Here is a 16,384-nt window from a genome sequence, read left to right on the forward strand (position 1 = left end):
ATTCTAACATCTCTAATCTCAGTATGTAAGATTTTCATTGCTCTCTCAGTTCTAGGGAGATCATAATGAGCTCTTTTAAAAAATAATTGTTCAATGTGTGAAAGTATTCGCTATTCTTTTGAATCTTATGGAGCCATCTGCATGATGAAAATATGAGGTGAGATATTCACTTCACTAATGTAGAAATTAAGAAGTTCCTTCAGTTCTTAAAACGATTGCTGGCCCATTGGCTAGCAAACAGTTGCAAAAGGTTCAACTCTTTCTCCAGTTGGCATAAGCCATTCCCTCGCCTCCTGAGACTCTTTATTCTCCGGAATGGCTTCATCTTCAGCTATAAGCCACTGACCACCCCCACCCAGGCCCTGTCACCAGGGCTGTCTGTTGTTTTGGGCCTCTGTAATGAAAATTCACAAGAAACAAGTGTGCTTTTCTTCTACCTCCCTTTAGTTGACCAGATGCTGCTTCTGTTTCCATATTGTCAAGTAGAATATACTTGATCTTATTTCAGGCTCTTATCACAGAACTCCTGAAGTTTCTGAAATTCCTGAGTAGTAAGATGGTACTTGGGATGTTAATGCAGGGGCTAAAGGCAGGTATTGGTATAGCTTCTGGATAAGGGCTGCTCTCCTGGGTGCTACTTATGCTGTGAGAGGGTTGCAAGCATCAGTCGCTCCCTCACCTGTGGGAAGAGGAGCTAGAGATTAAGTTCAGCTAGGAGTGGGAATGATTTGTCTGGCATGTCAATAAAACAAGTTTTCACTGAAGGTTATGAAGCAGTTAAGGTGAAGGGAGCTTTTGGGTTGGTAAAAACATGCATGGGCAGGGGTGAGGAGGTGTAGTGTGAGCAGAGGGGGCCAGGGTGCTCGGAATAGCACCCCCTGCCTGTCTGCTGCTTGGCACAACAACTTGGAACAAGCCCTATGGGGGTACAGTTCTCCACAACAGTTTTGTGCACCGGTGCAATACCACTTTATTTTTTTTAATATATTTTTATTTTGAATTTCGAATTATATGGTATAATTTCATATAGGCTGGGATTCCCCTCCCCTGTCAAGCTCCCCCCGCTTTTTAATATATTTTTGCAATAGTACGTTAAAAGCAAACATTTAATGGCTAAGCGCCTAGTCCTCTAAGGGAATCTATGTACCTGTGAAACTGTATCATAGAAAATAACTTTAAAAAATAGCTTATTTCCATACATCCAACTCTTGTCTGCCCACCTTTATCAGGAATGTTTAGGTTAAGGTGTGGAATGATACTGCCTCAGTACAACTTCTGACTTCGTCAGCTTTTAATCATTTAACTTTCTACTTAACCCACTCAACCAGACCTACATCATGATAGAAATATGTTGAGTAATGAAAAATGCAACAGAACCTAACATCCAAAAACATTGAATATATTTCAGCCTCATTTCTGTTACTTGTCTTGTCACTACTACTGTTTTGCTGATTACTGTTGTCATTAATACTGTAGCTTCTGTTTTGAACATAAAGTGTGATACAAAGTGGATACGTGACCTTTAAGCTATTTTTTTTAAGATTCCTTTTGTTTTTATGGGAAAGTCATATACACAGAGAGGTGGAGAGACAGGGAGGAAGATCTTCCACCCATTGATTCACTCCCCAAGTGGCCGCAACAGCTGGAGTTGTGCTGATCCGAAGCCAGGAGCCAGGACCTCTTCCGGGTTTTCCATGCAGGTGCAGGGACATAAGGCTTTGGGTCATTCTCAAATGCTTTCCCGGGCTACGAGGAGGGAGCAGGATGGGAATCAGGGCTGCTGGAATTAGAACTGGCACCCGCAGGGGATCCCGACAAGTGCAAGGCTAGGACTTTAGCTGCTAGGCTTCCGCACCAGGCCCTTGTATAAATACCTTGTATTTACTTAACAAAAGAAAATGTTTTGTTTTTAATTTTTGTTTAACCAGACATTTCAGAATTTTAGGAAGTATAAAAGCAAACCACCGGGCCCAGCGGCGTGGCCTAGCGGCTAAAGTCCTCGCCTTGAATGCGCTGGGATCCCATATGGGCGCCGGTTCTAATCCCGGCAGCTCCACTTCCCATCCAGCTCCCTGCTTGTGGCCTGGGAAAGCAGTTGAGGACGGCCCAATGCATTGGGACCCTGCACCCGCGTGGGAGACCCGGAAGAGGTTCCTGGTTCCCGGCATCGGATCGGCGCGCATCGACCCGTTGCGGCTCACTTGGGGAGTGAACCATCGGATTGAAGATCTTCCTCTCTGTCTCTCCTCCTCTCTGTATATCTGACTTTGTAATAAAATAAATAAATCTTAAAAAAAAAAAAAAAACACCTATTATAAGATGTCTTTAGAAATGATAGAGAAAATGCTAGTGGGGAAAAGGAAAACAAATAAGAATAGGAGATCAAAAAAGTAATAATCATGTTGTACGTAATATAGATAACAGAACCTAGACACATCAAGTAAAAAAAAATTAATGAAATTCAGCAGGTCTAATCAAATTGTTATAAGCAATTGACCAGCAGACACAAAAATAAAGAGGGTCAACTTGGGATGTATGTTGCACAACCATAAACAGTACACAGGCTGTCTGGCAGATAAGATAAAAATATTCAATTAATGCAAAAAATACTCTAGTGTATAAATTATAGTTCAGGTGTAAGACTTATAGAAGGGAACACATGAGAAATCTCCTGAGACCACTTGCATGAGTGTATCTTCAGAATGTTTTTCTACTGGAAGTCGAAGACTAAATGTACCATCGCTTTTTAGGCAAAATTCAGTGTTACATATGACTTTCTGAAGAGTCCATTCAATGTAATTCTTAAATATTATATGTGAGAATTAGATTGTTGATTTTTCTGGCAAAATATGATAGAGCTCTAGTAAAAACTATGGATGTCTCTTAGGGGAGAGCAAATTTTATTTTCAATAGAGCCAGGTTAAAAAACAACCAAGAATTACACCTCAGGTTTAAGCAATAGTACTTCTCATGCTTCTTTACTGTTCCATGCTTTTGAGCCACGGTCATAAACGTTACTAAATATTCCCAAAACTAGTTAGGTGTATCACTATATGACACTGCAGAACAGATCCAATTGCTCTATGCTCAATAAGACGATTACTGACACTCAGAGGTTTGGAGAAAAAGGGGTTACTGCCTGGGCAGAGCAAGCAGAAAGACAGCTGCTGTTCACTTCTCAGGCTCAAGAACTAAAGGCGTGGATTTAACAGGTGGAAATACACAATGCGTGATCAGTTTCCGTTATGGTAGGATTTAGTGTGGGCTTCCGGTTGATCCACAGTGCACATGAATGGCACATGTAGATTGTCTTTGGCCAGGGTCGGAGTTCCTTCAGAGCTCTAGGGATAGAGGTTAGACTACATGTTAGAACTGAAGGGACAGTTTGACTTGATTGAGGATTCTGACTCTGATTTGATCCTGATTCATTCCCTTCATTTAATGAATTTCTCTTTACACAGAAAGTGTGTGAGCTAAGGAAGGCAAACTGGAGCCTGATAAATACTACATCAAAGTGTGAATCTGAGTGTTCCATGTGGGGGACAGGGACCCCATTACTCCTGGTCTTCAAGTACTGCTTCCCAAGGTGCACCAGCGGGGAAGTGCACTGAAACTAGAGGTGCCAGGATTCCAACTGACATTTTAATATGGGATTCAGGTGTCCCAGGAGGCAGCCTAACACACTCCACACAACATCTGCAACATAAGCGTTTTATAAGCTTCACTTTGCATAGCTCACAAAGATCCAGAGCATTTTTGTTATGTAAAATGAAATCATCCAAACCTAAACCAAATATCCAAACAGTTGATTTTGACCACATTTCTCCTTTATGTATTGTTAATTTTTAAAACCTATCTGAATAAACTAATGATTTGGTTGCCTTTGTACTGTGTAATAACTCTTCATTATAAATATTTCTTCAGTACGTTTTGTGTGAGCATTTTCTAAGTTTCTTGCTTTGTTGGGAAGAATATAGAATTTTCCTCATGCTTCAATTTCATTATTATTTAAAATAATAATCTTTTGTAAAATTCATCCTTCTTATTCCGTTATTACTAAGGATTTTCCACAAGTGTTTTGTTGCTACACTGTTTTACCTTTTATATATTGTAATTTTGTCCTTTCAAGGCATTCAATCCGCTCTCTTTCAGTCTCTGTAGAAACGCTGGAAAAGAATTTGAAGCAGATGGGAAGGCAGCTTCAACAGCTTGAAAAAGATTTGGAAACCTTTCCCCCTCCTGAGGACTTGCATGACAAGTTTGTGACAAAGATGTCCATATCCTTTTGATATCTAAATAGCTTAAGTCACTAGTCAACTAGAATTGCAGTTTCTCTAATGTTTTCTGTGTATTTGCAGAACCAGAATGCCATATGGGAAAAGGTGTAACCTTTGCCTTCTTAAAGGGAAATGGATCAGCCTTTACGTTCATGAATGACATACAAATATGTTTCTATTGATTCCCTTTCTTTTGTGCTTTGTATTAATCATATGCTCTTGCATCGTTTCACTTTTGTGTACTTTATTTCCAGCTCATATTCACCATATATTGAAAGATTAAACATCAGCTTAATTAAGTTCAAATCTAAAATCCTGTGACTTTTGAATAATGGGTTTTGAAGAAAGTGATCAGAATAAGAATTTCTATTAGAATGCTTCCAAAATGTCTTACTAACATTAAAAGTACTACATGGTTCCAAAGTAAAAATGGTCTTTGTTATAATTCCTACTTGTAGACATAGATTTTTTTTGGTATACATATTCTTACAAAGCAGAGCTGTCTGTAAGTTTGTTTATGTGATTATTTGTGTGTATGTACATGTATATAAAACAAGTAGCTTGAGCCTTGTGCCCTTTGTAAATTATGCGTTTCTTTTTTGACGTTAGTTATATTCTCTACCCCTAACTGTTGTTTAACTGTTAGTGAGTAACTGAACTGTGAACTTTTGTTTCCTGATGTGAGGCATTGAGTAGCTCTTTAAAATATTTTACAAAATCAGAGACTGATGTCTTTCAAGTTGCATTAGCAGCATTACTGAAAATCATTTGTATATAAATTCCAGTCTAAATTCCATATATACTTGAATTCTATATGAAGGATAATCTACTTCTACAATAATGTCCTATAAACCTTCCAATAACTTGTTTTAAACTGAGGGTCCTGAAATAAAATGATGACTTTTCCTCCTCCTGTTTATTCTCCCCTGAGTTTTCGTGATCTTAAGATTATCATTTGGCTCCAGCATTAATACTATTGTATCTGCTTTCAGCTTAATTGTGAATTAGCTCAATTACAGCTTCCTTCATTTTCTCTGTCGGGAAGTATAAAAATGCACTCTAGTATCGATCTATTCGGGATAATGTGTTTGCTTCCTTTTTTTATGTTTCCCTCATCCAGTCTTTCACTTTTTTAGCAAAGGATGAAATCTGCAATGACTTTTCAAAATACACTTTTGCAATACATTCTCATTTGACAAAGTAAACTTTTCAAAATATATTATTTGCAGTTATATCAGTTTCATCATTGTTAGCTTTTCCACATTTTGTCATGTTAAAATGTTCATCTGTGTATTTAATCACTAAATTGGGTTAGTTGAAGCATTTTTAGAAAATATTTTGCTTGCATACAGCTTCTAATAATAGCCTCTCAGTGCACTAATTATATAACGAACTGAGATGAATTCTTGAACAGAGTGCTGGAAATCCTGCTCATTAGATGATCTTTGGGCCTATCCACGCCAGTATCCCTGTGGCACAGAAAGCTGAATGATGTCGGCTTCCTGAAAGGTATGCAGCTCCTGAAAAGCAACCAGCAGGAAATCAAACAGGAAGGAGGATGCCTTGTTGGAAACAGTTTTTCATTTTCAGTACAATTATATTCCATGGACAAAAAAGCTACTATATCCTGTCGCTAAATATCTCAACCTAGATGCCTCTAATGAACTGATTAGCATTCATGTACCTCTTGGAAGTCAGATACATGAACAGTTGGTGCACTTTGCTATTGACAAAGCTTATAATCATAAATATTCTTTGCCAAGATTAGATTGCACTCGTTTGCTTTTCATCTTAGACATACTAGTTTCAAAGTAATTAAATTCATTCATCGCAAGGCCTTGTTTACTTTAATTAGGACTGACAACAAGTCAGATTTTTAATATTAAAAGCATTTGTACACATCTTATTAAAATGGTAAATTGTGAGCTCCTTAAATCTTAGAAATGGAAGAATTTGGAAGCTAGAATGCACAATAAATAATTACATACTTAACAAAATTAAAGTTTGTAACACTCAAACTTTGTTTTACGTTAAATACTTATTAGTTGAAGCACATATCAAATGTTTGGTTCATTATCCAGTCTGAAAGTATGTTATTAAAATCATATTTGCACATGAATTTTGGTGACTTAATAAAATATTAAATAACCTGTCACCTGAATTGCTAAATCGAGGTAAAGCTGTGTTTTAGTTGAATAATTCCACAGTATTTATTTACTTGGAAAAATGAGTAATACAAATTCAAGATAGGATCATCAGTATTGTCATATGCAAACACTACGTTGAGATATACATGGTTACTTAATTCTTATCATAGGAAAACTTAGAAAATATCAGACTTTGTGTCAGGGAGTGTTTATTCCTTTCCTTTGACCTTTAACTTTTGTAATGTTCCTTGTCAAAGGGAAATAAATGAATCATAGAACATTGCCCTTGAAATTCCTTTTGTGCAAGCTCTTATAATTTGATTTTGTTTTCTTCCTACCTCTCTCCCAAATTTCTCAAACTCATTTTGCTGAATATTTATCTGGTTTCCTATTTCTGACACATTATGTGGAAAGTTACCACAGACTTTCCCAGGTTACATTCTTTACATTTGCTCACTGAAATCCCTCACTGTATTTTCATGTATTTTCTGCTACACATCTATATTTGGAATACTTAAACACTAGGTAGATTTTAAAAACATTCCAGTAAATTCATTGAGAGACTTATTTACATTGCAACTGCCCCCCTGCATACACTACAGCATTTTACAGATAAAGAAATTCAATGTTTTTTCTACAATTGAATTGCAATTAGGAAGTGAAAAAGATTGGAGTGAATGAAATTAAAGCTTCTGTAAGGCTTGGTCCCAGCACTATTGGATGATTTATTCTAGCAAAGTATCTTATGTTGAATTAACATTCTCACTTATTGCTGCCCTCCTTTTATGCTTCTCTTTCTTCTCATGCACTTAACACATTCTTAAAAAAATTTCAGACTCAGAATATGGAGCCAGACTCAGAATATGATAGCTCAGAGGTTTAAGCTGCTTTCTACAGTGCCAAATTGAGTTTTGGCTGTTCACTTCTATTCCAGCCCCCTACTAAAGCACATGGGAATGCTGATGGTAATGGCCCATGTCATTGGTCCCCTGCCAACGTGATGATGTTCCTTTCTCCTGGTTTCAGCCTGGTACAGTCCATCCATTGCAGCCATTTGGAGAATGAACCTGTGGTTGGAAGATCTACTTTCTTTCTCCAACTCTGCGTTTCAAATAGATATATTGAAAAGGAAAGTTCAATATCCTGCTTCTTTCCATCTGTGGCTCTTCCAATGTAGGCTTTTTTTTTTTTCCTACTGATGCTCACTACTTTATAGTTTTTCTGGGTTACTCTCTCTATATATATACTGAAAGGCAAAGTTACAGGGAAACAGAAATCTTCCTTGCAGATTCCCACATGGAACTGGACCAATTTGAAGCCAGGAGCTTCTTCTGGGTTTCCTACATGGATTCAGGGGTCCAAGCAGTTGGATCTTCTTTCACAACTTTTCCCAGGGCATATTGGCAGGATGCCAGCTCCACCAGCCGTGACTTTACCGATTACACTACAGTGTTGGTCCCCGTCATGCTTTTGTTAATTGCTATTTCCCTGACTATCCTTAATTAACCACAGTATGTGATGACAACATTTATTTTCTTCACTGTGCACATCCCTAGGTGAATATCTCATTTTTGTACATATTATTTAGAATATAGGAGGCAGTCATCAAAAATTTAATTGAGAATGCTCATTTCTTTTTAAAATGGTGTTTTTGTTTGTTTGCTTGTTTTTGGAAAGGTACATTTACAGAGAACAATCTCCCATCCCCTGGTTCACTCCTCAAAAGGCTGCAATAATCAGAGCCAAGCTGATCTGAAGCCAGGAGTCAGGAACTTCCTCCAGGTCTCCTCCCATATAGATATGAGGTCCCAAGGTTTTGGATCAATCTGTATTGCTTTCTGAGACCTAAGCATGGAGCTGCAAGGAAAGCGGAGCAGCTGAGATGTGGACTGGCACCCATATTGGATCCGGCTGCTTGCAGGAAAAGGATTAAGCCACTGAACCATCATGCCAGGCCCACTCATTTCTTTTAATCCAGGCTTTCTACAAATGCCTTGAAGCATCCTCATGTTTTATGACAGCAGTAGCTTTTTGTCTTTCGCTGTTTTCTCTTTGCCCTAGCACTTAGAAGAATGGAAAATAGTGACACTCTGCTCTTACCAGGAAAATCCAAGCATGATGGCCCTAGTGTAAAATAATTGCCATCAATATATTGCATTTGATATGTCCTAATTCAACTAAGAAGGTAGAACACACCATCTGGAGGTGACGATGAGAGGTGACCATATTTGCCAGAAGTTTGATAGGGACAAAGCACTACTGAAGAATGATGCTAGAAGAAAAAATGACAACTGCATTATATATCCTGCAGCTTGTGTCTCGTGACTTTGCAGACATGTACACTGGATTGAAAATACTATTTCCATTGCAAGAGATGATTACTCATAGCTGTGGAGATTAGAGAAGATACCATGCAAAAAGAAGAGTTGGACCAAATCCCTGAATGTTTGGACAAGCAAAAAAAAATTAAAAAGGCAAAGATCGTATCTTTTCAGGAGTTAAGATATATAAGTAAGCCATTTATACATGTTCTGTATTTGGAGTGTGTATAATTTGAATTGAGAGTTTATAGGTTGAATAGGTAAACCAGTTTATAAGTTGATGTAAGTTTCTGACTGATACTTCACGTTACAAATGTTTCACTGTATACTCCATTTAATGATAGCTTCTGAATGAACTTCAAATGTAATCTTTATTTACATATAAATTCACATTACCTGTAACTTTTCATGAATAATGATTATGTGCATGAAAACCTGTCATGTGTGACTCTATTCTTATGATTGCTTGTGATTTTGTACTTTGACTAATTAAACTAAATGTTTTGTTACTCATCCAAGAATTGCAAAATGCTACCAAGTGTAAACACATCAGTCACTGCCACTGGTAGCATCTATATTCAGGAAAGAGTAGAAAGGCAATTTGCTCTTAACATGAATATAAACCGAGTCACAAATCTATGATTTTTTTTGCAATCATTAAAATCATCAGTGTATACGTTAGAACCCACACTCCTTGCCTTCCAGTTTATTCCTTCTGAAGTGTTATCTACCTATCTATCGAATATATGTATTACAAGCAGAGCAGAATATGGAAAGAGTGGGGCACAAGACAGCAGTAGATGACTGTGGACTCAAGATAGACAGGCTATAAAGTGAGTTGTGTTGCCTGGAACACTTCCATTTACTAGTGAAGAGGTTGGGTTCTAACGATTAGAATCTTGGTGTTTTGGCTTTATTCCCTGCTTGCTAGTAGTTCTGTTTCTTTTTTTCTTTGTGTTTTACTTTGTTTCATCAGTCAGAGGGCTTACATCAATCCCTTATCATTCTCTACCAGGGAAGACTCTGACCAAAAGAACCATGTTTATGAAATTGTGAAAATTATCTTTATATATGGGCATTCTGATTTGATAAATTTCTGTTAGCCTAAATTAGTGTTTTGTTAAATTTAATGTGTGTTCATGATTTGTATTAATCAGAGATTTGAAAACACTACTTTAAGCTTAGCTGTGTTTTATTTCTTTAGTAGAAAAATAAGTCATTGACAGTTACAAATGACTGCAAGAAATGTCTTTTCAGAGTGTAGTACAATTTCATATCTGACTTCTTCAGCATCTTATTGTGCAACAAAGGGGGAAAGTCTGATTTATTTAGAAGATGTTTTCTAATTCCAGGAACTATCAAATTCACATTAAATTAGTGTACTCAATTTTAGTGTGCGTTGAACTATGTTATCATAATGAGAGAACATTTCTGTACGTGTGTGCCTGTGTAACTATAAACATAATTTTTAGTCAATGCATGGAAGAAACTATATACAAATTTTCCAAAAATGAAGTTAAAACATTTAGTTTGCTTATGTAATGTAGGTTTTTAATGAGCCTTAAAATATGTAGAAGGACAATAACTATATTTATTCTGCTAAATGAACTTTGCAGACATTAACCCATTGAGTCCTTGCAAAATTCAGTTAACAGTACAAATGGTGCCAGTAAAGACTGAACACTGCATTCATTTTTGTTCTCATTTCTCCTAAAGTATGATTTTGTAAATTTCAAAATACCTTAACCACACCATACAGCTTCGTTACCAGTGCAAAAGAACAATATGGAAAGCTTTCAAAATTACATGAAAACATGGAAAAATTGTACCAGAATATAATGGGATACTATGCCATTGATGTGAAGAAAGTTTCAGTGGAAGATTTTTTTACAGACTTGAATAACTTCAGAACAACTTTCATGGTAGGCAAAAAATTAATTTTTTAAAGCTGTTTTTTATCTGTACCAGCTGAAATACTACTATTGTGTTACTTCATTCCACTCTTGTCTGCAGTGAAACCCACCTTTTCTGATGTTGGAGTTAGCTTTTAAAATTTCAGATTTTAAATCTATTGAAATATGTGTGGTTTGTTCTCTTTTTGGCCTTTTCAACATTAAGCTGTAATCAGAAATTTTGATTGAGAAAGTGACAAATTCTGAAGTTCTTCATAAAGGCTTCCTCCTGGCTGATTACAGAGCACTTTTGTAATAAGTTTTTGGCTATGAAATTGTTTCGTTATGCTTAAGATCAATTTGTATTTTTGTGGTATAATTTTACCAAATTCCATACAGCTTTTATGAAGCTTTTTTCCTTTTCTTTTCTTAATGCATTGTACAATAAGCTACCTGCGATTTGCCTTTGAATAGATTTTACATTCCTAGGGTTTTCTTTAGATACTTTAATAGGGAGGTCAGGTCTTTGATGTGGAATCCTTTCATTTAAACATTAAAAAGATCTTTTGACAAGTATTAGCTGATTAGGTGGGGGGAGAAAACCACACACATTATTAAAGTGAGAAGGTATTGTTGCCTCCCCAGGAAAACTGGTGATACATTTCTACAAGGAAAAACTGTTATTCTTAATAGAAGACTAAGCCATTTTTGTATTTCAGCAGATGTTTGTGAGGATTAAGAAGTTTTGTAGCATAAAGAATGGAAAGGTTGAATTTAAAGAGATGGTTATTGCTAAGGAAAAGTTGGTTGCTAAGTTGATTGGAGTTATCATTTGCCTGTGATCAAATCACTTTTAACAAAACACACATTTTAAAGGAAAGCCTGTCTACAGTAACTCTATATTCACCCAAGCTCTGTCTTATTCCTTAAAGAATCATTCCAGAATCAGTGGCTTTTGAGTTGATTATTTTACTGCCAATTAACAAATTTGGGTGACAAATGTATTTGTGATACATGTTGTGGTGTTTATGGTACAGCATATTATTTTATAATACAATATATTCGTAGGTATTATGGATTAGTGCCAGATTATGGATCAAAGGCTTTGCCAACACTTATATGTTCCTGAGCTGCAAGTTGTATATTGTAAAAAGAGAAGTTCATTCCTTCTTTGTAAGACAGACTGCTTAAGTGTTTAGTGAAGTAGTATGTATTATATGTTGATCATGGCTTTCGGCACATAATTGCCAGGATTAATTCAGGCTTGCAGTGCTCACACCCTTCACGTTGCAGAGAAGGACTGGCCCCTGACTGATCCCTGAGAGATTTCCTCTGAACCGTGGCAACAGCTTGCCTGTTAAGTGTGCTTTAAAAAGATATGCATATACAAACATACAGATATTTCAAAGGTGGCTGTTGGGGCCGTTTGGAGAGTAAACTAGTGGATGAAAAATCTTTCTGTCTCTGCATGAATCTTATCTGTCTTTCCAATAAAAACAAATCTTTAAAATAAAAATCAAACAAACAAAAAAGCAAAAAGGAAGGAAAAGCAGCAGGAAGAAATTTTCCATCCTCTGATTCACTTCCAAAATGGCTGTAATTCCCAGGATTGTGTCAAGTTGAAGCCATAAGAGGGCAAGAGCCCAAGCTTTTGGCTTTCCTCTACTACATGCCCAGATCATTAACAAGGAGCCAGATTGGAAGTAGAGCAGCCAGGACTGGAACAGGGCCTCATACAGGATGCTGGCCCTTTGGGCTATGGTTTAAGCTGCTATGCTGTACAGCTGGCCTCAAGTGTCTTTTTGGTAAACCTAAATACTTTCAGCAACATAGAAAAGTATACAGTAGCAGTGTGGTTTATGGAGAATAACTGCCTTTGTTAACATTGGGCTCTATGCCATACTGTGTCAGTATGACCTCTTGATAGAGCTGGAGACTTGCTAGATAAGATCAGTCATGCAGACTGTCCTTGCCTGTGTAACTGAACTGCACCGAAAATCCTGGACACATACGCTCTGGTTGGGTTGACCTGATTGGCCATGCAGCTTTTGCACTGTGTATGTTGCATATGTTGTTGCTGGAAGTGAGGTACTGGGAGGCTCAACTGGGAGAAAACAAAAGCAATGTACTTGCTTCCTCTTGGACTCTGCCCTAGGCACTATTTTCCTTTGTTAATTTAAATTGTTTATGCTTGCACTACAATGGAGTGTTATAGCAAGTATAATAATTTTCATGGCTCATATAGATCCTTCCAGTAATCATCAAGCATGGTGTGGTTTGGGGGGGACTCTGACATGTACAAAGTATAAATGGATACATGTACACATGCCTTCCTGTATAATTTTCTGTGAACAAAACATTCTGTTGTCTCTGTCAGCCCTCAGTAATTCTGTTTTCCCATGTTGCTTTTCTTATGTGGCTGAGGAACAAGCAAGAGAAGGAACATTTCTAACTCAGTGTCATACTTCTACAAAATGATGGATCTAAAGTCTATACCCATGTGATCTTGCTGTAGAAGAGGAAGATTCTGGAAAACTGCCGTGGTACCTCCCATTGTGTTCTATACTTTGTATTCTATTTTAAAAATCAGAACACTGACACCCGGGAGCTTTCCTGATGAGATCCAGGGAATAGTGTTTGTAAGTGATCAAAATGATATTTGAAGCTAGGTCTGATTCCAAACCTTAGGAGTTTGAAAAGGATTAGAGAGCATCAAGACATTCTGTAAGTCATTTTGCATTTCTGATACCAAATCAATAGTAGGCCAAGGGAAGAAATATCTGAATGGCAGAGGGTTCAGAAAGTCAGTAGCAGAGTGACAGCAATAGAGGTTCTTGCAAAAAGGCTAGTGCAAAGTGTACTTTAAAAGTTTAGTGTATACAAAAAAAATGTATGCAGTTTTTTCCCAACTTTTTGTGGAACTTTTTGAAGGCTCCTTATATGAAGGGAATTTAAATTTCTTTGCACCAAAATACACTTATTTACATTTTTTCACAGTATTTTGAAGTACCATTATGTGTTCTGTCCATTTTACAGTTTGCAAAGATCATGTAAATAAGTACTATCATAGTTAAGGTCGCATACCAAGCAGAATTAAAAACTTCAGAGCTTGATACAGAAGCTTTTAAACGAAGAATTTGGGAAACAAATTTTCTTTAGATTAAAAACCAGAAATCTGAAAGGGAACTGTTTATATCAAGGTGCTGAAATTTCATTTAGGTTTTTTCCTAATTCTTTTGGAGGGTAAATACTGTTATAGCTTTAAAAAGTTGTCAGCATGAATATTGGCAGAAACTTTAGAAATATGTTTTATCAGAATTCTCTGGTGTCTTAATAGGATGTTATGTTGAGTATTATTTCACTCTGGAGGCCAGAGTCTCTTGAATGAGTGAGTATGAAAGTACCAGGTCGCTAGTTAGATATACAGTTTCAAATGCATTGAAAGTATTCTGGAGAGCCACATTAGTACAAACTAAAACTACATATTGTTAAAAAATACTTTTTAAAAGTTTCCATTTTGACTTTCTGCACTGACATTCAGGTGTGCTCTTGGTCATCAATGAACAGGTGCTGCCTATGGGACTATGTCCTCACTCCACAGCTGGCCTGTTCTGTGGCAGTTCATGGAAGGCGTTCACTCAGGTTCTGGCCACTTTCTGTTTCCAGTGCCAAGAGCACACTCTTTATATTTTTCTTGACTAAATTATTATTCTCACCTCTCTGTCCCTGGTAATAAGATCTTCATCTGTAGTGCAATTCATGATGACATATAATAGAGAAACCTGTTGAGTAGCAGGTCATCAGTGGATGACGTGCTCTGATTGCTAATACCTAGAGTGCCAAGCAGGTGTTAGCCATTGTATTCACTTCCTTCCTCACAGCAAGTTACAATCAGTTGCAGTATGTGTACTATTTCTATAACTGTTTCTATAACTGTTTTAACTGTTTTACATGACTTGCCTTCAATACACTGATGGAAAGAGCATTAGTGCTAAGTCAGGCTGTCTAGCGGTTGCCTGGACCACATATGAACAACTTTTATTAACCTCCATCAGACAGCAGTGATGTATTTTTTTAATTAATTGACATGGTATTGAGTAACCAATATGTTAAAAAAAATGCAAGTTCTTAATCACATCCTGTGACTACTTCATTGACATTTCGATTTTAGTTTATACACAGAACTGGCTGCTATACACTTTAAAATAGCTACAGGGTACTATTCAGCTGTCTCATGTCTATTTTCATTTTAGTATTTAGCAGTTTATAGTGTTGAAGCATAATTTTGCTGAACTTGGCAGATTTTAGGATAGTCTAAACTGGGTTATACCTCTAACAAGACATATGTCAACAATTGAGGTGCAGAACAGTTTTAGGAGAGGTGTGCAGAGAAATCTTCAATACCTTAGTGAGGAGTAATTAAACTTTGTGTCCTACCTAGTAAGGTATGTGTGAGTCCATGCTGACCATTTCCTGTCTGGTTCTAAGATTTCCTTCTTCTCTGCCTATCTATTCTGTGTGTGGGTGGGGGGAGGTGGAGGGGCTCTGGGGCGACCCTGATGGTCATTGCAAGAGAGGGTGGGGATCCAAAGTTGGAACTAAGTAAGGATCAGAGAAAGCTCCTCTCCCTAGTCCCGAAGGAAGTTTACTGTTCTGTTTCGGTGGACCACTCAGGATTCCTGGCTGTTGGTCGATGACCTTGGATTCTGCGAGGAAGGATTTGGGTTTCTTCCATCCCGTGTGGTAGATCCAAATGGGGGTGGATGACCTCAGAGTTCTCGGCCTCCAAAGGCACTCCAGTTCCCCATGGTCTCCTTGGCAGTTGGGATGTAGTCCTTGGTGCCCGTACTGATAGTCCTTGGTGAATATCCGGGAGTCTTCAGTGTTGGGATACAAGCCTCCTCCTGTCCCCCTGCTCCACTCTGGGGTCACCCCTTTCAGCAGTGATGTAAAACCTATCCACCTCAACCTTTTTTTTTTAAGGTCCTCTTTATTGGCACCAAGAATTTAGTTTATAAATACCAGAAACACTTGCAAATGCCTACTTTTAAACATGAATAGTTAAAGGCTATTTTTCCAAACGCTTCCATTAAAACTTTCACTAATTTATACAATCTCTCTTGGCTAGTCGTAGGAACATACAGCTGATTTGTATAAAAACTCCCCAGGTTCATCTTTTTCTTTTCTTCTGTTTTTAAGAGCCTTATTACAATAGCTAAAGGATAAGCATCTGTTCGGCCTGCTGCCTCCAGCCATGTAGACCAAGGAGGGAAGTTTGAAAATCTCTGGAGGAACAGCTGTTCATTTGACAGCAGTTTAACTCATCCTTCTTGTATTTGAGACTTCTTAACTGGGAATTAATTTTGTGTTTTTACTCTGTGAACAATCTACTACAGATTGTATGCTCATGGAGCTTGGTTGCATTTAAAACTAACTGTCCAACCTCCCCCCAAATAGATCTGTTCTGTAATTTTCTTTAGTTATGTTTCTGTTAGCGTTGTCAACAGGGGAAAACCAGGAATAGTTGCCTTGGATTCAGTGCTTATTGCTTGCTAGATCATGTGCTCGGTGCTTTCATGTAATGCCCTCAGTGGTCTTCACAATGTTTTTTTTTTTTTAAGGTATAGAATATTACCTGGGCGTAAATATGAGGTTGGGAGATGCAAGGCCCTTGTAAAGATACTCTAGAATTGATCAGTGCAACTTTGTTCAGAAAGTCTGATTGACTCAAAAGTCTGAACTTGGAC

The 16,384-nt window shown here is 37.4% G+C and overlaps 1 protein-coding gene across 2 annotated transcripts in view; it reads left to right on the forward strand.

Annotated features, from left to right (window-relative positions):
- The window catches only part of DIAPH3 (diaphanous related formin 3), a 472,570-nt gene that overhangs the window by 285,373 nt on the left and 170,813 nt on the right, over positions 1–16,384 (forward strand). For both annotated transcript variants that reach the window (XM_058670671.1, XM_004577440.3), the window contains 2 exons: positions 4,153–4,277; positions 10,503–10,667. In XM_058670671.1, coding sequence (XP_058526654.1) covers positions 4,153–4,277; positions 10,503–10,667 — 290 coding nt within the window. The remainder of the gene's footprint in view (positions 1–4,152; positions 4,278–10,502; positions 10,668–16,384) is intronic.

This window comes from Ochotona princeps, chromosome 12, assembly GCF_030435755.1.
Source record: "Ochotona princeps isolate mOchPri1 chromosome 12, mOchPri1.hap1, whole genome shotgun sequence".
Taxonomy (NCBI): Eukaryota; Metazoa; Chordata; class Mammalia; order Lagomorpha; family Ochotonidae; genus Ochotona; species Ochotona princeps.